Source organism: Manis pentadactyla, chromosome 3, assembly GCF_030020395.1.
Source record: "Manis pentadactyla isolate mManPen7 chromosome 3, mManPen7.hap1, whole genome shotgun sequence".
NCBI lineage: Eukaryota > Metazoa > Chordata > Mammalia > Pholidota > Manidae > Manis > Manis pentadactyla.
Window position 1 is genome coordinate 188,553,734 of NC_080021.1, and position 22,142 is coordinate 188,575,875.

General features: G+C 41.0%; 1 protein-coding gene across 3 annotated transcripts in view; it reads left to right on the forward strand.

Annotated features, from left to right (window-relative positions):
• CCDC180 (coiled-coil domain containing 180) overlaps positions 1 to 22,142 on the forward strand; it is a 68,086-nt gene that overhangs the window by 23,105 nt on the left and 22,839 nt on the right. For all 3 annotated transcript variants that reach the window (XR_008996562.1, XM_057498869.1, XM_057498870.1), the window contains 10 exons: positions 163 to 289; positions 1,940 to 1,979; positions 2,108 to 2,562; positions 3,859 to 4,085; positions 13,665 to 13,840; positions 15,309 to 15,489; positions 16,421 to 16,567; positions 17,228 to 17,372; positions 17,537 to 17,653; positions 21,320 to 21,418. Coding sequence is in view for 2 of the 3 variants with exons in the window: in XM_057498869.1 (XP_057354852.1) it covers positions 163 to 289; positions 1,940 to 1,979; positions 2,108 to 2,562; positions 3,859 to 4,085; positions 13,665 to 13,840; positions 15,309 to 15,489; positions 16,421 to 16,567; positions 17,228 to 17,372; positions 17,537 to 17,653; positions 21,320 to 21,418 (1,714 nt within the window). In the remaining variant the exon portion in view is untranslated. The remainder of the gene's footprint in view (positions 1 to 162; positions 290 to 1,939; positions 1,980 to 2,107; positions 2,563 to 3,858; positions 4,086 to 13,664; positions 13,841 to 15,308; positions 15,490 to 16,420; positions 16,568 to 17,227; positions 17,373 to 17,536; positions 17,654 to 21,319; positions 21,419 to 22,142) is intronic.

Genomic DNA, 22,142 nt, shown 5'->3' on the forward strand with positions numbered 1-22,142 from the left:
CCAAAGATTGTTGTAAAAAGAAACCTCCCCAGCAGCTCTGTCTGGAGCTAAATGCTGAATTTCAGTCCACCTCCACAGGGCCCAGGGTGTGGCTCTTGGCTGCAGTTTTCTGCCCTCAGGCCAGCTCCCCTTAGACTATGGTCTCACCTACTTACCCCTCAGGTATGAGTGTTTTCACAATCTCCTGATGAAGGAAGTGATGGAGTACCCAGTGATCATACTGAAGGAACTCAACTCCTACAGTTCCACCCTCAGCCAACACTTCTATGTTCGTGAAATCTTTGAACAGGTATGGACCATGACAGCAAAAGAAAGCCACTGTCTAGGAAGCAAAGGAGAGATCATTGTCTAATTCTGCTCTGCCTTGACTTTGAATACCTCCTAAACTCTTGCAGAGTTAGAATCTATGTCAGGACATCAAGGAGCTGAAAGCATTTCTAAAAGAGATAATTTCTTTTTCATATTAAGAGGTTGAAGGACTCAGAATTCAGGCCTCAAGGCTTGCATGGAATTATAATAAAAAGGCTAATTTATGTGACACTTTGAGTCCCATTCATCATACCCACCACTGCCACATAACCCTCCTAAAATATTACTCAGACCCGCCCACTCCCCTACTCAGAAGTCCCTCCCCAGCACTGTAGCCCCTACCAAATTAACCTGTGATGGTCCCTGGATGACCTCAGAGGGCCCCACATATGGTCCCCACCTTGACTGTCCCTGCTTCAGCAAACTTCCTGTGTATGTCCCCAGCCCCCAACCCTTCCTCATCCTGCTTCTCTGCTGGGATTGAGCCTTCCATCTGCACACATCCCCAAACCACCCACACTTCCAATCCACTATCAGTGACAAGGATCCCATGCACTCAGCCTGACCCCTCACCTCACCTTCCACCCCCTTGCCTCTGAATGTGCCTGTACATTGGCTACTGTCAAATACCATAGCTCAGAGCACACATAGAAGGTGTTTCCTGAAGGGCAGGGATACTTTACTAATTTTCATTCACCTTCGGTTGCCCTTAGCACAGTGTCTTGTACATAGAACAGATGCAATGAATGCTCCCTGGGTAAATGCATGACTACCTGGAATGTTCTGGTCTCACTCCCAGAGTTTGGGTCTTTACCCACACACCCAGCCAGAGTCCTGCATGGTCCGAAATGAAAATACTTGTGGTTGACTCTGAAACTTGCCAAGGCTTTCTCATATATGTGGGGTCCCTGGCCCCTCAAGAATCCGCCCCCACCCTTGGCAGGGATCCCTGTTCCAGTTGCTAGTAAATGCTCCTTGAGGCTCCTGGGTTGAGGTAGAGCTGAAACTGTAGGACACTGAGCTCACTGTCTGCCCTATGAGACCAATCTGCTTGCCTGGGTTAAAGCAGAGATGCTGATATGATCTCCATGTCACAAGAGAGGACACTCAGACCTGTAGGGTTTAAGGGGCTTGCCCAAGGTCACTTGGCTTGTAAGGAGCTGGGATTCAAGTCCAGACCTGCAAATCCACGCCCACACTGTTTTACATGACCAGCATATCCAGAACTTTATCCAGAGTCTGAGACAGGGAATTTGTAGGGGTAATGAGAGGCTTCCCAAATCATGTAAATCACATTTATTCTGTATGTTCACATCCAGTACTGGATGCAGCAGATTCCTGACCGTTTGTTTCAATCTCTCAATTTATATTTCCTTGCTCTTTGCCCCAGACTGCTACCAAAAATGTACCAAGAATGATGAAAGGTTTTGCTAGCCTGCTTGGGATTAAGAAAAACTAGTTCCCCTGAATTGGGAAGGCCCTCTTTACCCCAGAGAAACAAGTCATCAAGGCCTGCATCAGATGTTGAAGGGGAGGGATGTTTCCTTTTATTGAAAGAGATACCCTCAGAAGTAGCGTTCTGGAAGAAGGCAGCATCGCTCACTCAGTGTCCTGTGTTTTTTCCTTGTAGAACTTGGATGGAGAAGTCATTTTCAATTGCAGGGATCCAGGTAACACTTGTACAATTCAAGTGTGATTCTCTCTGACTCCACTCCTGTTAATTGGTGGGTCTGGAGGCCCAATCTCAGCTACATTGCTAACCAGATTTTCCTTGTGCTTTGGGGTTGGTCATCAACAGAGTCACATGAGAAGCACTTCCAGGAGACAGTAAGAAAACTGAGCAGAAAACAAGAGGCTAAAGCGGAAGTGAGCAACAGTGAGGAAAGCATAAGTACAGGAACAAGTTCCCCCAGGGCAGCAGGGGAGACGGAAGAAGAAAAAAGCCAAGATATCGAGTCCTCCACACCTGAAGACGTGGTAGTAAGCCAGCGGGAACCATCCGTACTGAGTGATGAGATAGACGAGTCCAGAGAGGGCTCCATTCAGAGGCTGGAAGAAATGCAGGTTGAAGGAGACAGCTCCTTAAAACCACCCCTGAACCAAGAGAATGTGATGGTTCAAGAAGAGGAGGAGGAGAAAGAGGAGATGGAGAAGGAAGGGGTGAAGGGGGAAAAGGAGGAGGAGGAGGAAGAAGAGAATGAAGAGGAAGAGGTGGAGGAAAAGGAAGAACAGGAGAGTTTATCTATGGATGAGGTAGGCCAGCAATGGATTCATTCTTGGGCTTGGGAAAAGTGTGCTATGTTCACTCTGTGTATCCATAATATAAGTTGGGGTCCCCAGTGGTGCAGTCTCCATTGGAGTGCATATGAAGCATTACAAATGTATTTACACCTTTTATTTCTGTCAACAAGAATCCAACTCTTATCTCATAGCAATGCTTTTTAAAATTCACTTTCATCTCCTAACATCTTGCGTCCTACTCTGAAGTCACCCCTAAACTACATGGCTTTCCTCATCCTTCTCTGGTCCTTTCTGTTTCCCAGAACCTCTCTTTATTGTGTAGATGGACTTGGCCTCTCCATTCCTTCTCTTCTTCCATTCTCTGGTTGTGTAACACAAAAGACTTGTATCCAAGTTGGCAGGCAGCTCTCCTTAGATACAGAAGTGACTCTCATATTAATAAATCTTGTCCTCAAAACACATTCAACCACACAGATAAGTAACCTGAATTCCATAATCATGAAATTGCAGAAGACTCTTTTCCTGTGTTGCTGTAGAAGAATTGACATACGAGGCTTTTTGATCAGGGATCCCAAATTCAAATGCCCACAGGCATGTAATAGAAAAGTCTAAAATACTGACAAATGGTGAAGACTATTGTTTTAGTGCATTTTAGGCTGCTATATCAGAATAGCATAGACTGAGCAGCTTATAAACAACGGAAATTTGTTTCTCCCAGTTCTTGAGGCTGAGAAGTCCAAAATCAACCACTGTCAGATTCAGTGTCTGGTGAGGGCCCTCTTCCTGGGTTGCAGATGGCCTTCTCACTGTGTCCTTATGTGGTAGAAGGGGTAAGGATGCTCTCTGTGGACTCTTTTATAAGGGCACTTATCCCATTATGAGTGGTCTTTCTTCATGACCTAATCACCTCCTAATGGCCCACCTCCAAATACCAACACATTAGGTATTGGTATTTTGGGATACCACATTAGGGATATGAATTTTGGAGGAATGGCCAATGGCATTCAGTCCATTACTCATTACTATTACTCTTTACATACAGTTACTGTGCAGTCACTACTCAGCTCCAGTCAACAATTCCATCTGGGAATGTAGACTCAAAATTGCCACATTTTCTGGTTTTTTAAAATTAATCAGAAATCCAGATTATATATGGAATTTCCTGATTTTAAAAGCACTATATGGACAAAAGCAATTACAGGTAAGATATGGCCCACAGGTTTAAAACCTCTGACATCAAGAAATCTGTGGTTGGGATCCCCAGTTCTGTTTGATGATGTCAAGTCTAAAGTCTTGTTTCTCGCTTAGGTCAAAGTCCAGGAAGAGAGTATGAAGGAGGCCTCCCCTGAGGACTTGGAGTCCTTCACAACCTCCAGTGGGAACACTTATTCTGTCTTCCTACCCTTGGAACAAGAAGAGATTTGCAAGAGACTGCATTCCAGACTTTCTGCCATTCTCATCAATGACACTACCAGTGCCAAGTTCATACAACAAGTGATTATTCCATCCAAATTAGTTGTAGAAATTAAGAAACAGTGAGTAGAAAACTCTTTTATCCTCATTCTCTTGTCCTCAGTTTTATTAGCAAGGTGAAATAATATAACAAAAGATTGGACTCATTTCAGCTGGAGGGAAGAGCAGGTAAATAAGAGTAGAGATGAGAAACACAATAAAAAATAGCAAATGTCCGGGAATTATTAGCTGTCACAGAAATCCTCTGTGAGACTGACGCCCTCTGTCTGCTCCAGAGTGCCTTGCGGGCTTGGGCCTCATGCATAAGAAATAGTATTTTCTCTGCAAGATGTTTCTGGGTTCTAGATCTTGGCATACCTGTAATCTTAGGATTTCTTTTTGTCTTTTTTTGTAATTATATAGATAGAGACCATACATGTATCAGTATGGTATTTAGCTCTGATTATGTGACACATTTATTGCAGAAAATTAGAAAATTGAAAAAAATGCAACAAAGAATTTAGAAATGGCCCATAAATCTACCCCTGAGAATTTATATCTCCTAACTCCTAAGTTCCTGGGCCTTCATGTTTGCATTTTGGAATGTGAAAATTTGCATTCAGTTTTAGGATAGCATTTCCATTGCCCTCCCAACTCCATAATATCATAGTTAGGGCTAAACTGACTAGAGATCACCTGGTTAGTCTACCTCCCATGCTTACACATAAGTAGGGTGTAGAGAAGATTCAAGCCTCCAGAATCTTCTTCATCTCAGCCTCATCTCACCTTGAAAATGTCTCAATGCAAACCTCATTCTTTTCCGTCCTCTTCCGAAGGCCATTGTCTGTCCTCTCCATAGCCCATAGAATGAAGGAAAACAAGGACCCTACTACAGCTAATACTTATTGAGAGGATTTAATGCTGCTCAGTAAACATGAGAGGGCTACCATAATTATCCCATTTTCCAGGTGAAGAAACTGAAACTCAGAGAGTTAGTGACTTGGACAAGATCTCTGAGACAGGAAGTAGTTAGATGCAGGGTATGGATTTAGACCCTGCAATTCCCAGAGTCTTGAACCAAACACTATACCATCTGGCCTTGGGACTAACCAGAAAAATAGTTCTGTGTTCAACTGATTAGACTTGGCATGATAACCATAAATACTGAAAAGTATGGAAATCATGAGTGTGTAGCTCAATGAAATATCCAAAGGGAGCTCACCTTGTAACCAGTACCCACAAGAAACAGAATTTGACCAACTATTCAGGAGCCCCCCTCATGTACCCATTCCAAGTTGCTGCCTCTCTTCTCCAAGGATAGGACACATTCTAACTTCTGAATTAGGTCTACTTGTTTTTGAACTTTATTTAAATAGAAGTGTACAGAACACACTCTTTTATGTGAGACTTCTTTCATTATGTAAGTTCCATTTAGATAGATAGATAGACAGATACTTTTTTTTGGTATTATTAATCTACAATTACATGAGCAACATTATATTATGGTTACTAGACTCCCCCCCCCCATCATCAAGTTCCCACCGCAAACTCCATTACAGTCACTGTCCATCAGTGTAGTAAGATGCTATAGAATCACTACTTATCTTCTCTGTGCTGTAGAGCCCTTCCCGTGTCCCCCCCACTACATTATGTCTGCTAATCGTAATGCCCCTCTTTCTCCCTTCTCCCTCCCTTCCCACCCATCCTCCCCGGTCCCTCTCCCTTTGGTAACTGTTATTTGGTAACTGTTAGTCCATTCTTGGGTTCTGTGAGTCTGCTGCTGTTTTGTTCCTTCAGTTTTTTTCTTTGTACTTATACTCCACATATGAGTGAAATCATTTGGTACTTGTCTTTCTCCACCTGGCTTATTTCACTGAGCATAATACCCTCTAGCTCCATCCATGTTGTTGCAAATGGTAGGATTTGTTTTATTCTTATGGCTGAATGATATTCCATTGTGTATATGTACCACATCTTCTTTATCCATTCATCTGCTGTTGGACACTTAGGTTGCTTCCATTTCTTGGCTATTGTAAATAGTGCAGCGATAAACATAGGGGTGCATCTGTCTTTTTCAAACTGGGCTGCTGCATTCTTAGGGTAAATTCCTAGGAGTGGAATGCCTGGGTCAAATGGTATTTCTATTTTTAGTTTTTTGAGGAACCTCCATACTGCTTTCCACAATGGTTGAACTAATTTGCATTCCCACCAGCAGTGTAGGAGGCTTCCCCTTTCTCCACATCCTCACCAACATTTGTTGTTGTTTGTCTTTTGGATGGTGGCCATCCTAACTAACTTGTGTGAGGTGATACCTTATTGTGGTTTTAATTTGCATTTCTCTGATGATTAGGGATGTGGAGCATCTTTTCACGTGCCTGTTGAATTTCTTCTTTGGAGAGGTGTCTGTTCAGATCCTCTGCCCATTTTTCAATCAAATTATTTGCTTTTTGTTTGTTGAGGTGCATGAGCTCTTTATATATTTTGAATGTCAACCCTTTATTGGATATGTCATTTTTGAATATATTCTCCCATACTGTAGGATGTCTTTTCATTCTATTGATGGTGTCCTTTGCTATATGGAAGCTTTTCAGCTTGATATAGTCCCACTTGTTCATTTTTGCTTTTGTTTCCGTTGCCTGGGAGATATGTTCCGTTGCCTGGGAGATAAGAAGTTGCTCATGTTTATGTCCAAGAGATTTTTGCCTATGTTTTTTTCTGAGAGTTTTATGGTTTCATGACTTACATTCAGGTCTTTGATCCATTTCTAATTTACTTTTGTGTATGGGGTTACATAATGATCCAGTTTCATTCTCTTACATGTAGCTGTCCAGTTTTGCCAACACCAGCTGTTGAAGAGGAGTCATTACCCCATTGCATGTTCATGGCTCCTTTATCATAAATTAATTGACCATATATATATGTTTGGGTTAATATCTGTACTCTCTATTCTGTTACACTGGTCTGTGGCTCTGTTCTTGTGCCAGTACCAAATTGTCTTGATTACTGTGGCCTTGTAATAGAGCTTGAAATTGGGAAGCGAGATCCCCCCTGTTTTATTCTTCCTTCTCAGGATTGCTTTGGCTATTTGAGGTCTTTTGTGGTTCCATATGAATTTTAGAACTATTTATTCCAGTTCGTTGAAGAATGCTGTTGGTATTTTGATAGGCATTGCATTGAATCTGTAGATTGCTTTAGGCAGGATGGCCGTTTTGACAATATTAATTCTTCTTAGCCAAAAGCATGGGATGAGTTTCCATTTGTTAGTGTCCTCTTTAATTTCTCTTAAGAGTGTCTTGTAGTTTTCAGGGTATAGGTCTTTCACTTCCTTGGTTAGGTTTATTCCTAGGTATTTTATTCTTTTTGATGCTGTTGTGAATGGAACTGTCTTCCTGATTTCTCTTTCTATTAGTTCATTGTTACTGTATAGGAAAGCCACAGATTTTTGTGTGTTAATTTTGCATCCTGTAACTTTGCTGAACTTAGATATTAGTTCTAGTATTTTTGGAGTAGAGTCCTTAGGGTTTTTTTATGTACAATATCATGTCATCTGCAAATAGTGACAGTTTGACTTCTTTACCAGTCTGGATGCCTTGTATTTCTTTGTTTTGTCTGATTGCTGTGACTAGGACCTCCAGTACTATGTTGAATAACAGTGGGGAGAGTGGGCATCCCTGTCTTGTTCCTGATCTTAGAGGAAAAGCTTTCAGCTTCTCAGTGTTAAGTATGATGTTGGCTGTGGGTTTGTCTTATATGGCCTTTATTATGTTGAGGTACTTGCCCTCTGTACCCATTTTATTGAGAGTTTTTATCAAGAATGGATGTTGAATTCTGTCAAATGCTTTTTCAGGATCTGTGGAGATGATCATGTGGTTTTTGTCCTTTTTTTTGTCGATGTGGTGGATGATGTTGATGGATTTTCAAATGTGTACCATTCTTGTATCCCTGTGATGAATCCCACTTCGTCATGGTGTATGATCCTCTTGATGTATTTTTGAATTCGGTTTGCTAATATTTTGTTGAGTATTTGTGCATCTATGTTCATCAGGGATATTGGCCTGTAATTTTCTTTTTGGTGGGGTCTTTGCCTGGTTTTATTAGGGTGATGCTGGCTTCATAGAATGAGTCTGTAAGTATTCCCTCTTCTTCTGTCTTTTGGAAAACTTTAAGGAGAATGGGTATCATGTCTTCTCTATATGTCTGATAAAATTCAGCGGTGAATCCAACTGGTCCAGGGGTTTTATTCTTGGATAGTTTTTTGATTGCCAATTCAATTCATTGCAGGTAATTGGCCTGTTTAGATTTTCTCTTCCTCACTTGGTCAGTCTTGGAAGGTTGTATTTTTCTAGGAAGTTGTCCATTTCTTCTAGGTTTTCCAGCTTGTTAGCATATAGATTTTCATAGTATTGTCTATAATCTTTGTATTTCTGTGGTGTCTGACACGATTTTTCCTTTCTCATTTCTGATTCTGTTTATGTGTGTAGATTCTCTTTTTCTCCTAATAAGTATGGCTAGGGGTTCATCTATTTTGTTTATTTTCTCAAAAAACCAGCTGTTGGTTTTGTTGATTTTTTTCTATTGTTTTATTCTTCTCAATTTTTTTTATTTCTTCTCTGATCTTTATTATGTCCCTCCTTCTGCTGACTTTGCACCTTATTTGTTCTTCTTTTTCCAATTTTGATAATTGTGACATTAGACTATTCATTTGGGATTTTTCTTTCTTCTTTAAATATGCCTGGATTGCTATATACTTTCCTCTTAGAACTGCCTTCGCTGCATCCCACAGAAGTTGGGGCTTTGTGCTGTTGTTGTCATTTGTCTCCATATATTGCTTGATCTCTGTTTTAATTTCATCAGTGATCCATTGATTATTTAGGAGCATGTTAAGCCTCCGTGTGTTTGTGAGCCTTTTTGTTTTTTTTGTACAATTTATTTATAGTTTTATAGCTTTGTGATCTGAGAAGTTGGTTGGTAGAATTTCAATCTTTTGGAATTTACTGAGGCTCTTTTTGTGGCCTAGTATGTGGTCTATTCTTGAAAATGTTCCATGTGCACTTGAGAAGAATGTGTAACCTGCTGCTTTTTGGGTGTAGAGTTCTGTAGATGTCTGTTAGGTCCATCTGTTCTAGTGTGTTGTTCAGTGCCTCTGTGTCTTTAGTTATTTCCTGTCAGATTGATCTGCCCTTTGGAGTGAGTGGTGTGTTGAAGTCTAAAATGAATGCATTGCATTCTATTTCCTCGTTTAATTCTGTTGGTATTTGTTTCACATATGTCAGTGCTCCTGTGTTGGGTGCATATATATTTATAATGGTTATATCCTCTTGTTGGACTGACCCCTTTATCAGTATGTAATGTCCTTCATTGTCTCTTGTTATTTTCTTTGTTTTGAAGTCTATTTTATCTGATACAAGTATAGCAACACCTACTTTTTTCTCTGTATTGTTTGCATGAAATATCTTTTTCTATCCCTTCACTTTCAGTCTGTGCATGTCTCTGGGTTTGAGGTGAGTCTCTTGTAAGCAGGATATAGATGGGTCTTGGTTTTTTATCCATTCTATTACGCTGTGTCTTTTGATTGTGCATTCAGTCCATTTACATTTAGGGTAATTATCGATAGATATGTACTTATTGCCTTTGCAGGCTTTGGATTCGTGGTTACCAAGGTTCAAGGGTAGTTTCTTTACTATCTAACTGTCTAATTTAACTCTCTTATTAAGCTATTATAAACACAGTCTGATGATTCTTTATTTCTCTCTGTTCTTATTCTTCCTTCTCCATTCTTTATATGTTAGGTGTTTTATTCTGTACTCTTTTGTGTTTCCTTTGACTGCTTTTGTAGATAGTTGATTTAATTTTTGCCTTTAGTTAGTATTTGGTTAGTGTACTTTCTTTACTGTGATTTTATTTTCTCTGGTGGCATCTATTTAGCCTTAGGAGTGCTTCCCTCTAGAGCAGGCCCTTAAAAATATCCTGTAGAGGTGGTTTGTGGGAGCAAATACCCTCAACTTTTCCTTATCTGGAAATTGTTTAATCTCTCCTTCAAATAATTGTGCTGGATACAGTATTCTTGGTTCAAGGCCCTTCTGTTTCATTGCATTAAACATGTCATGCCATTCTCTTCTGACTGTAAGGTTTCTGTTGAGAAGTCTGATGATAGCCTGATGGGTTTTCCTTTGTAGGTGATCTGTTTTCTTTCTCTGGCTGCCTTTATTACTCTGTCCTTGTCTTTGATCTTTGCCATTTTAATTATTATATGCCTTGTTGTTGTCCTGCTTGGGTCCCTTGTGTTGGGAGAACTGTGGACTTACATGGTCTGAGAGACTGTTTCCTTCCCCAGCTTGGGGAAGTTTTCAGCAATTATTTATTCAAAGACACTTTCTATCCCTTTTTCTCTCTCTTCTTCTTGTGGTACCCCTGTAAAGCGAATATTTTTTCATTTGGATTTGTCACACAGTTCTCTTAATATTCTTTCATTCCTAGAGATCCTTTTATCTCTCTCTGCCTCAGCTTCTCTGTATTCTTGTTACCTGATTTCTGATCCATTAACAGTCTCTTGTACCTCGTCGACCTTCTATTGATTGTTTCATTTCTGTTAAATCCCTCCAGACTTCATCCCTTAGTTCTTGCATATTTCTCTGCAGGTCCATCAGCATGGTTATGACTTTTATTTTGAATTCTTTTTCAGAAAGACTGGTTATGTCTATCTCACCAGTCCCTCTCTGTGGGGTTGTCTGAGTGATTTTTGACTGGACCAGATTCTTCTGCCTTTCCGTGGTGATAGGAGTGGTTGCAGGCAGGTGGTGCATATGTCAGCTGGGAGAACAAAGTCCCTTCCTGCTTGGTGGTTGCCTTGCCTTTCTCCGCTGCCTGTGTCAATTACCTGCACACAGGGAGCAGTCTCTGTGATAATCTCCTGAGCTTCCATGGGCGGGGTGGCCCTTGGGATAGCCTACAGCCCTGGGGTGAGAATGGCACCCCCCCTTTGTGCCCTCAGGACCTTGCTCTGGCTTCCTCTGTCTGTGCCAGGCTAGTACCCGCCAGCAGCAGCCTCTGGGTCTGTCCCGGTTAGCTGCATGCTGGGAGAAGACTCTGTATGGTTGCTCTGGCTGGGGCTGTTCTCCAGCTGCTCTGCAGCTGTGGTGGGTCAGTTGGTTTGCTTGCAGTGCTGGCCAGAGGGAATGAATGGTAGGCTGCTTATTGCCATGGGGGCTTTTTGGCTGTGTTACCCCCTAGGGGTTAGGGCACCTGAAGTTCCTCAAGATTCCCAGCATACTGGGCTGAGTGTGCTGGGACGATTTTGTCCAGCTGTTAAGCCCTTGTCCCTTTAAGACTTTTATAAAGTACCTACTTTTCTTTTGTCCCAGGGGAGCCAGCTGTGGGGACTCACTGGTAGTCTCTGACTTGGATTTTACTCTTCCATTTCTCTAATATCCAGTACACCATGCAATGTGTGTCCATGCTCCCTGTGAAAATTACTAGGGGTGGTTATTTAGCAGTCCTGTGCTTCCACTCCCTCCCGACTCTGATTCTTTTCCTCCCACTGGTGAGCTGGGGTTGGGGGAGTGCTCAGGTCCTGCTGGGTCACGGCTTTGTATCTTGCCCTTTTCATGAAATGCTGAGTTCTCGCAGATGTAGATGTAGCCTGGCTGTTGTCCTGTATCTTCTGGTCTCTCTTTTAGGAATAGTTGTATATGTTGTATTTTCAAAAGTATATATGGTTTTGGGAGGAGATTTCCACCACCCTACTCATGCCGCCATCCTGAGCCCCTCTCCCATATATATTTGTGATTGTGGGTTAGTTCATTTTTATTTCTGCATAGTGTTCCATTATAAGACATGTAACCCTTTTTATTTATCCATTTTCCTATTGATGCACATTTGGGTTGTTTCCCATTTGGGGATATACCAACAATGTTGCTCTGAACATTTTGTATAAGGCTTTTGGTGAACATATGTATACATCTTTGTTAGATATATAACTAACAATGGAATGTTAGGATGTAGAGTTTTTATATGTGTCCATCTTGAGGAGATACTACCAAAGAGTTTTCTTAAGAGATTTTGTTTTAATAGTTTACAACAGTGTGTGAGAGTTCCAGTTGCTCCACATCCTCACCAACTTTGGTATTGTCAGTGGTTTTTATTTTAGCCATTCTGGTATATCTGTAGTGGTATTTCATTGTGGTTTTAATTTTCCTGCTGTGTAATGATGTTGTACATCTTTACATATAATTATTGGCATTTGACTTTTTTTTTGTGAAATGGCTAGTCAAATCTTTTGCCTGCTTTTTTCTTGTGGGGTTTTTAAATCTTTTTTTAATTTATGCAAGTTAGTTTCCTATGCTCAATATGAGTTTTTTGTCAGGTACATACCTCACAAATATTCATCCCTTCTCTGTGCTTGCCTTTTTAACTCTTAAAGGTACCTTTTGACAAACAAATTCTTATTTGATAAGGTCCTATTTATGATTTTTTTCATTAGGATTAGTATACTTTGTCTTACCTAAGAAATCTTTGCTTATCCCAAGGTCATGAAAATATCCTCCTATGTCATTAATATAAATATTATTGCTCTAAATTTACCCATTTAAGTGTAAAATCCACCTGGAATTGATTTTTATTTATGAGTAAGATAGGATTCAGATTCATTTATTTCCCATGTGGATAACCAGCTGGCCCAAGCCATTTGAGAAGACTCCTCTCTTCCCACTGCTCTGTATGCCTCTTATTTCTCTATGTGTCTGTCCTCACATCACCACCTCACCCTGCTTGATTACTGTTGCTTTATACCAAGTCTTCATATCTGGTAGTATAAGTCCTCCAATCTTGGATTTCTTCAAGATTATCTTGACCAACCATACTTGACCATTTGTATTTCTATATAAACTTGAAATCAGCTCATCTGTTCCCATAAGAAGACATTTGCTGAGCTTTTAAAATTTTTATTGCTTTGAATCTATAGATAAATTTGGGGAGAACCAACATCTTAACAAAACAAATTTTAAAAAGGAAGAAGTGATAAACTGGGAAAAATATTTGCAACACACATTACAGTCAAAGGAGCTCATGCTCTAAAAGGAGCTCCTATATGGATTGATAAGAAAAAAAGAAGCTATGCAATAGAGAAATGGGTAAAAGATATTAATGGATAGTAGGCAGAAAAATTAATTAAGTATTATTAAACACATGAAAATATGCTCAGTCTTAGTCATAACATGACAAAATTGTCAAATTCAGAAGTTTGACAATGCACTCTGAAACTATGGAGAAATAGGAACCATTATTCATTACTGTTGGGAGTTCAAGTTGCCTTGTGAAAGAAGCAATTTGGCCATACTTCAATAACCACACATATATTTTAGACTTTGGTTTAACAATTCCAGTTCAGGGAATTTATCCTGTAGAATGCTTCTATACTTGACATATGTACAGGGTTATTCATTGCAGCCTTCTTTTTAAGAAGAAACAGTTGGAAATCACCCAAGTCCTTCAATAGGGGTCTGGCTAAATGAATGATGGTTCACCCGGACAAGTAAGTACGATATAGTTGTTAAATAAAATAAGGAAGAAAGAATGAAAGAGGGAAACACTTTATGTATCGATATGGAAAGATCTTTCCCTGGTCATGATTGCTGGCAGGGCTGACTCACTGGTTTCTCCCTCAGACTTCGAGCTGGCTTTTTTGAGCATCTAGAGAAGTGGTTTGACCAGTGTGCTCTCAATGCCCGGGTCATCTTGGCCACCAAGATTGATGAGCTGGATTCAGAACTGGAGCTGCGTCTGCACCTGCACCAGCTGAGAGCTGAGCACATTGAAAAGGACATCCATAATGTCAGAGCAGGTACAGACCTTGTCTGGGAAGGCTGCCTTGCCCCAGACCCATGGTGTCTGTGCCACCGGAGCTCCACATTCACTAGCTGCCCCAGTTTGCACTCTGAATCCTCATTTGAGATTTTTTAAAATAATTTTTTAAAAAGAGGGCATTAGATACCAAAATAAAGAATATTGCCCTTTTTAGCTGTGTGGAACCCAGATCTGCTCACACACCTGTCAAATACACACCTGCACAGTAGATGCTCTAGAGACAAGTCTGTAGCTCAAGAATCAGTTATCAGACTCAACCTCTCCAGCTGTGTGACTCTTGGTGAATTACCCAACTTCTGATCGTTCCCTCATCTGCAGAACGGGATATTGGCGATGGTAATTAACTCCTTGAAATAGTACAGTGAGAAATCATGAGCACCTGATAGAAGCCACAGACTCCAAAGTTGGCAGTCATTAATTTCAGGTTATAAAAGAGATGCCATTTCTCTCTTTGGCAGAGGGCTCCATTAAAGGGGGCACACTTTTAGTTGGATCCTTCAATGACCTCTCTGGGTTTTCAATCATGTCATACCTCAAGCTCCATCAAAGACTTTAGAGCTCGTAGAGAAGCCCCAAAGGATCCCACCCAACCTCCTATTGCCTGGAGCAGTGAGAGTTGTGGAATCCAGACAACCTAGCCTGGAATTCCAGTGCTTGTGGCCTTGGGAAACCTGTGTGGCGTTGGAGCCTCATTATCTTCATTTGGAAAATGTGTGCATTAGATACAAATATGAATAAAGATGCTCCCTGAAAGTTGGTTCCCTTCCCCTTCCCTGGCTTCCTGGCCCCAATGAACAATGTAGAAATCAAGGCTGGAGTCATCCCATTCATTTCTGGCAGAGCAGAAATGACAGCACTTTTCACCATTCCAGGCAGTAGGGAGGCCAATGGGGTAATCTGCACCTATCTGCTAGCTCTAAAAGACTATGGTGGAGCTCTTGAAGCCAAATCCTGGTTCTTTTTACTCCACTGTAGAATTCATTGTCCACCTTCAGAATTCCAGCTCACTGGAAATGAGTAGCCACTGATAATAAAGGCGCAAAGCCTTACTGCCTGGCTTTGTGCTCGTTGTTTCTCCTATACCCTCTCACCAAGATCTCCACCCTCCCCCAATACCCTCCCTCATTCCACTTGCTCTCAGATTGCTCCCCTGGGCTGCTCCATCTCCCAGGCATTGTTCCCTTCTGCTGCATTCCCCACCAACAAGGACCTCCCTGCTCACAGCCTAGAGCTTCCTCTCTGGCTGGAGACCGTAGGGTAGTCTGCAATTGGCCCCTCTGAGGTCTGTGCCATTCCTAGGCCAAGGCCTGGCAGGGGAAGCAGGGACAGGATGAAGGACCTTGACCTGCATGGTCCCTGCTCTGCAGCCATCACTCTCCAGGAAAGAAATGGCCTGAGGTAACTCGGGATTCCAGAGTGCCTCAGCTCACCTCATCCTTTTTCAGCTGAGCTTCTGTTTCATCAAAAGCGGCTGGATAGCCACTGTGCTGGGGTTTCTGAGGCGTTGAGGAAGGAGAAGCTGATGTTCTGCCAGTTCCAAGAGGAGCAAAACACAAGGAGCAAAAACTTTCACCGCAAGATTCATGACATGGAGCACATGTTGTTGAACGCCACCAGGAGCCAAAAGTAAGAGCCCTGATAGTCACTGTCCTGCCCTCATTAAAATCCCGGCCAAGCGGCTGTTCTCAAAGGAGGGCCCCTTCCTGGTGGATAAAAGAGTTGCGCTTTCCAGGCCCCTCAGCAACCTTGTCTTTTCAGTTCACCTCTTCACACAAGTAGGAGTCCAACTGTGTGAACTCTCTGGGTGGGGACTGGGGGCTAGAGATGGGTGAGCAGCCAGAGAGAGAAAAGGGTGCACATGGTCAGAGTGTGGGGATGCAAACAACCTGCCCCAAAATGTGCACAGTGAGGAAGACCACTTCTGTCAGGGGGAGACAGGAAGAGCTTCCGGGAGGAGGTTCCCTTGCTTGAGATGGAGGGAGGTGGGGAGGGAGCACAATTCTCCCATCAGGAAGACACACTGGCCCAGCTGGAGGTGGGGATGTGCTCAGGGTAGAGAAAGGGGTTCCACGGAGGCCATTCAGGGATTTGAGATGGAGGCTCTTGCATGTTCAGGGAGGCCTCAGTCAGGTAACGGGTAAGAAGCCCTCACAGATGTCTGTGCAGTGGTCAGGTACCTAAAAGGAAGCTGATTAGGGTGGGTTTGAGGGTAAAGTGGAAAGAGCAGGGTGCTGTTTTGGGAGAGCACTGGGGCTCAGGAGCCACACTGCTGGGAGCTAAAAGGAGAGCTTGCTGGAGGGAAGGTGAAGATCACTAGCACGTAAGGATTCTTTTACCAGTTTGGTGGCAGGGGCCAGAGAGGAGTACACTGAGAGTCCCACACTATGTCCTGCACACACTGGTGTTCTGAACTTTCTTCTAATACCTCCTCTCCTTCCCAGAGAAGATGGGCTCTGGTTCTGGTGGCCTCACAGCTGGCCACAGTGGTGGAGCTCAGGAAGCCTCCCCAGCTGCCTTTCCATTCCCAGGTCACCTCTCTGCCCTCCCATGTCCCCAGGTTGGTCACTCTCAGCAGCACACTGCACCAGGAGCTGCTTAGCTACGTTGATGTCACCCAGGTTTCCCTGCGCAGTTTCCGCCAGTATTTGGAGGAGAGCCTGGGCAAGCTTCGCTACACCAATGTTGAATTTGTCAAGCACTGCAGGTGGGAACCAGTATCCGGAGCTTCTGCAGGCCGCCAGGCTTTCTCTCTCTCTATTGAGAGGTGGTCTTGTGTCCCTCTTCATATTTTTATTGTGATAAAATATATACAACATGAAATTGTCCACTTTAAACATTTTTAAGTGCACAGTTCAGTGGCATTAATTACTTTCACATTGTTGTGCTACCATTACCACCATCCATCTATAACACTTTTTCATCTTCACAAACTGAAACTCTGAACCCATTAAACACTATCTCCCATTCTCCTCTTCCCTGGGGAATTCCTGGCAACCACCATTCTATTTTTCAATTCTCTATAAATTTGACTGCTCTAGGTACCCACTATAAGTGAAATCATACAATATTTGTCCTTTTATGTATCTAGCTTATTTCACTTAGTATATCTTCAGTTCTATATGAGAATTCATTCCTTCTTAAGGCTGAATACTATTCCACTGTGTGTGTGTACGATATTTTGTTTCGCCATTCATTCCTTTGTGGACATTTGGGTTGTTTCCCTGCTTCTAGTCTTAAACTATCTGCATTCATTTTTCTGTGATCTTGTACTTTTAATCTAAAGTCTTATCAACCACAGTATTTGGGATGGGTGGAAAGCTTCATGTCTCATCAGTGGCTTTTTTTTCTCCCAAATCATTTTCAGATTGTTTTCAGAGGGAGGCAACTTTTCTCCTGAAGAAATTGACTCACTGTGTCACCGACTGGAGAAGGAAGCTGCCCGGATAGAGTCTGTTGAGAGTTTAATAATGATTAACATGGAGAAGATGGAGCGTGAGTACCTGGACCAGGTAGGTGGCCAGGCTCCCAGGACACCAATTACAAAGTATTCACCTTAAAAATTGCCTGATGGGCTAGTCAAGGCCCCTTTCCAAGCATTAATCAAGCCTGCCCCTCTCTGCTTTCAAAGTTCCAAATGAAGTCCCCCTCCTTTACTTTATTTATTTCTTTACAGGCCAATGACGTTATCAACAAGTTTGAAAGTAAATTCCACAACCTGTCTGTGGACCTTATTTTCATAGAGAAAATCCAGCGGTTGCTGACAAATCTGCAAGTGAAAATAAAGTCTGAGGTAGGACAGATGCATTCTTTATCTGTGGATGTTTATCACACCTGCATGCCAGGCACTGTCCCAGGGCTGGGAATACTCCTGTGCTCTCTGCCTCGTGGGACTTGCACTCCAGACAGAGCCTCTAACATTCACTGAGGTATTATGTACCATGTATCCTACTAACTAGTTTATCTTGATTAACTATGTTAGTCCTCAGAAGAACTGTATGAGGCAAGTACTATTTTAACACCCATTTTAGAGATAAAGAAACTGAGGTAGAGAATAATTACACGACTTAGGCAAGAACATAGAGCTTTTCTGGTGGAGCCAAAATGTGAACACAATTCAAAAATCTCAAAGTAACAACCTCACTGTACACCTCAAGGAACTAGAAAAAGAACAAACTAAACCCAAGGCTAGCAGAATGAGGAAATAATGAAGATCAGATAAGAAATGAATGAAAGAGAAACCAGAGAAACAATAGAAAAGATCAACAAAGCTAAGAGGTGGTTTTTTGAAGACACACAAAATTGACAAACCTTTAGCTAGACTAAGAAAAAAAAGACAAGACTCAAATAAAATAAGAAATGAAAGGGAAGACATTGCAACTAATACCACAGAAATGCAAAGGGTCATAAGAGACCAGTTATATGCTGACAAATTGGAAAATCTAGAAGAAATGGATAAATTCCTAGAAACATACCTATCACAACTTAATCATGAAGAAATAAGAAATCTGAACAGACTAAAGATAAATCAGGAGATTGAGTCAGTAACCAAAACCTCTCAACAAAGAAAAGCCCAGGACAAATTTAAGAGCTCTGTGTTCTTGCCTAAAACATTTATTCTCTGTCTCAGTTTCTCTAAAATGGGTGTTAAGATAGTACTTGCCTAATACGGTTTTCTGAGGACTAACATAGTTAATCAAAATAAACTGTTTAAAGTTCCATGGGTGGATTCTACCAAACATTTAAAGAAAACTTAATGCCAATCTTTTTCAAACTCTTCCAAAAAAAGAAGAGAAAACACTCCCAAACTCATATTACTCAAAGCAATATAACTAAAAATCAACATTATTATCCTGGTACAAATGCCAGATTAGGACACTTCAAGAAAAGAAAACTACAGACCAATATCCCCGATGAATGTAAACACAAAATCTTCAACAAAATATTAATAAACAAAATTCAACAGCACTTTAAAAAGTTCATTCACCCTGATCAAGTAGAATTTATCCCTGAGATACAAGAATGACCCTACATGAGCAAATCAATCAGTGTGATACACCACATCAATAGAATGAAAAATGACAATCATTTGATCATCTCAGTAGATGCAGAAAAAGCATTTGAAAAAATGTACATCTTTTCATGACAAATATGTTCAAAACTTAGGTAAAGGAGGAACATACCTCAGTATAATAAAGGCCGCTTGTGACAAGCCTATAGCTAACATCATACTCAACAGTGAAAGGCTGAAAGTGTTTCCTTTAAGATCAGGAACAAGACAAGGTGCCTGCTCTCACCACACCTATTTAGTGTAGTACTGGAAGTCCTAGCCAGAGCAAGCGGGCAAGAAAAAGAAATAAAAGGCATCCAAATAGAAAAGGAAGTGGTAAAACTGTCTTTGCCTACAGACTCACCAAAAAAACCTGTTAGAACTAGCCAGTTGCAAAAATTGGATAACCACATGCAGAGGAATGAAATTGGAGCCCTATCTTATACCTCACAAAAATAAACTTGAAATGGATTGAAGTCCTAAATTCCAAATAGATTAAAGATCTGAAGCCATAAAACTCCTAGACATAGAGATGATGAAAAGCTCTTTGACATTGGTCTTGACAATGATTTTGTGGTTATGACACCAAAAGCACAAGCAACAAATGCAAACAGCAAACTAAAAAGCTTCTGCACAGCAAAAGAAACAATCAATAAAATGAAAGGGTAACCTCTGGAATAGGAGAAAATATTTGCAAATAATATATCTGATATGAGATTAATATCCAAAGTATGTAAAGAACTCATATAATTCAATGCCAAAAAAATCAAACAATCTGATTTTAAAAATGGGCAGAGAACTGAGTAGACATTTTTCCAAAGAAGACATACAAATGGCCAAGAGACCATATTGAAAAGGGGCTTAATATCAGTAATCATCAGAAAAGTGCAAATCAAAATGACAATGAGATATCACCTCACACCTGTTAGAATGATTATTATCAAAAACACAAGAGAGAACAAGTGGCGAGGATGTGGGAAAAAGGAACCCTTGTGCACTGTTAGTGGGAATGTAAATTGGTGCAGCCATTATGGGAAACAGGATAGAGGTTCCTCAAAAAATAAAAAAAGAACTAACATATAATCCAGCAATTCCACTTCTGGTTATTTATCCAAAGGAAGTGAAAAGATGATCTTGAAGAGATGTCTGTACTTCTGTGTTCATTGCAGTATGATTCACAATTGCCAGGGGATGGAAACGATCTGAGTGTCCATCAACAGATGAATGGATAAAGAAAATGTGTGTGTGCATGCGCACACACACACACACACATACACACACACACACAGGGGAATATTATTCAGTCATTAAAAAGAAGAAAATCCTGCCATTTGCTATGACATGGATGGATCTTGAGGGCATTATGCTTATGACATAAGTCAGACAAAGAGAAATACTGTATGATACCACTTTTATGTGGAACTCATTAGAAGTAAGAGTAGAATGGTGGTTGCCAGGGACTGAGGGATGTGGGAAATGGGGAGATGTTGGTCAAAGGGTCAAAACTTCATTATAAGATGAATAAGTTTGAGGGATCTAATATGCAGCATGGTGATTATAGTTAATACTTTACTATATGCTTGAAAGTTAAGAGAGTAGATCTTAAATGTTCTCATCACAAAAAAGAAATGGTAATTATTTGACATGATGTAGATGTTAGTTAACACTATAGTAGTAATCATTTTGCATTATCAAATTAACATGATGTATACCTTAAACTTATATAATGTTATATGTCATTTATATCTCAATAAAGCCAGAAAAAATATTTATTTTTAAACATTTTTCTGTATATAGAAAGATGGGGGTTATTATACTTATGTGTTTGTATATATACACAAAGCACAAAATTCGCTTTTTGATATTTATACAATTTTTAATCTGTATAGTCTTTAAAAATTCTTCCAAAGCATCATTTTGATGACTTCCCTCTTGAATGTGCTGCCATTTTTATTAACCATTCCTTTTTGGAAGAATATTTGGTGGCCTTCACTTATTATGATGCCAATGTGCAATAAATATGCTTGCACAATAAACTCTGCTTATGTCTGTCTGTAGGGTATCTCTCAGAGCTAGAATTACTGGGCTGAAGCATGAGTTTTAAGGCTTTTTTTGCTTTCCAGGTGGCTTATAGAGACATCCCTTACTGCAGAGGATGACTGTTTCCTCCTAACACCCTCAGCCAGTACTATGGATTGCCAATTTTATTTTTAAACCGTATCTATGTGATAGTAAAAAAATCTTTTTAATTTGCACTAATCTAGTTTCTGATAAGACTGTACACTTTTTCCTCCTTATTTCATTTTTCCAGTACTTAATCCATCTCTCAGATAGTACATTTCACTGAACATTATCCTGATTAAAATAAGGCTTCTAAAAATAAATCTCAGAACCTCTTGTTTTTTCTAGGTAGCCAAGTCCAATTTGCAAACAGATGGATTAAATTCTTCTCTGGAACAGCTTCAAAGCAAGGTAGAAATGTGTGAAAACTCAAAGGGAGACAAAAAAGTAAGTGCTCATTAGGTGCTATGCTAGGAATAATAAAGACATATCATGGTACAATCATAAACTGGAAGTAAACAAATCTGTATTCTAGACTTTTCCAGCACTAGAGGGGCCTCTGAGCCTTCCTACTTAACCCCCGTTTAATTCAGGGGAATTAAGGAAGAGAAGAGAAACCAGCCACCTCCCCAGCCCCCAGCCCCTCCCAGGCAGGTATATAGAGTCCAGTGAGTGTGGGGGCTTGAGTCTGACCTCACTCCCCCTCTGATGTCACCAAGCATCCCTCCCTGTAATTGGAACTCAGCCCTCAATGAGTAACAGCTGGACTCTGCCCTTTGAACAACCATTTTTTGTTTGATTTTTCGTTTGATTTTTCATTTGTTTGTTTCGATCATCACACATAAAGTAGTTCCTTCTGTTTTCTGTGTGTAAATAGTGAAAAGTCTGCATTGGAGTTTGGGAGAAATGGGGTTCTAAGTGCCTGCTAGGCACCTGATCAGCACAGCAGGCCTCTGGATGCTCACACTGTCTCTTCCCCAGTAGTAGCACTCATCTCTGTCCCCATTCCTCATGCACCCTGGCCTCCCCGAGTAGGAATCTTTTCCTAACACCTCAACTTGAGAACCAGATGGCCTAGCCAGATGTTTCTTGAGTGGGACCCACCCTCCTTACCAAGCTCTGTCATTTCACTTCCTTTTCCATCACTGAGTTGAGGTTTTATTGTTGTTGA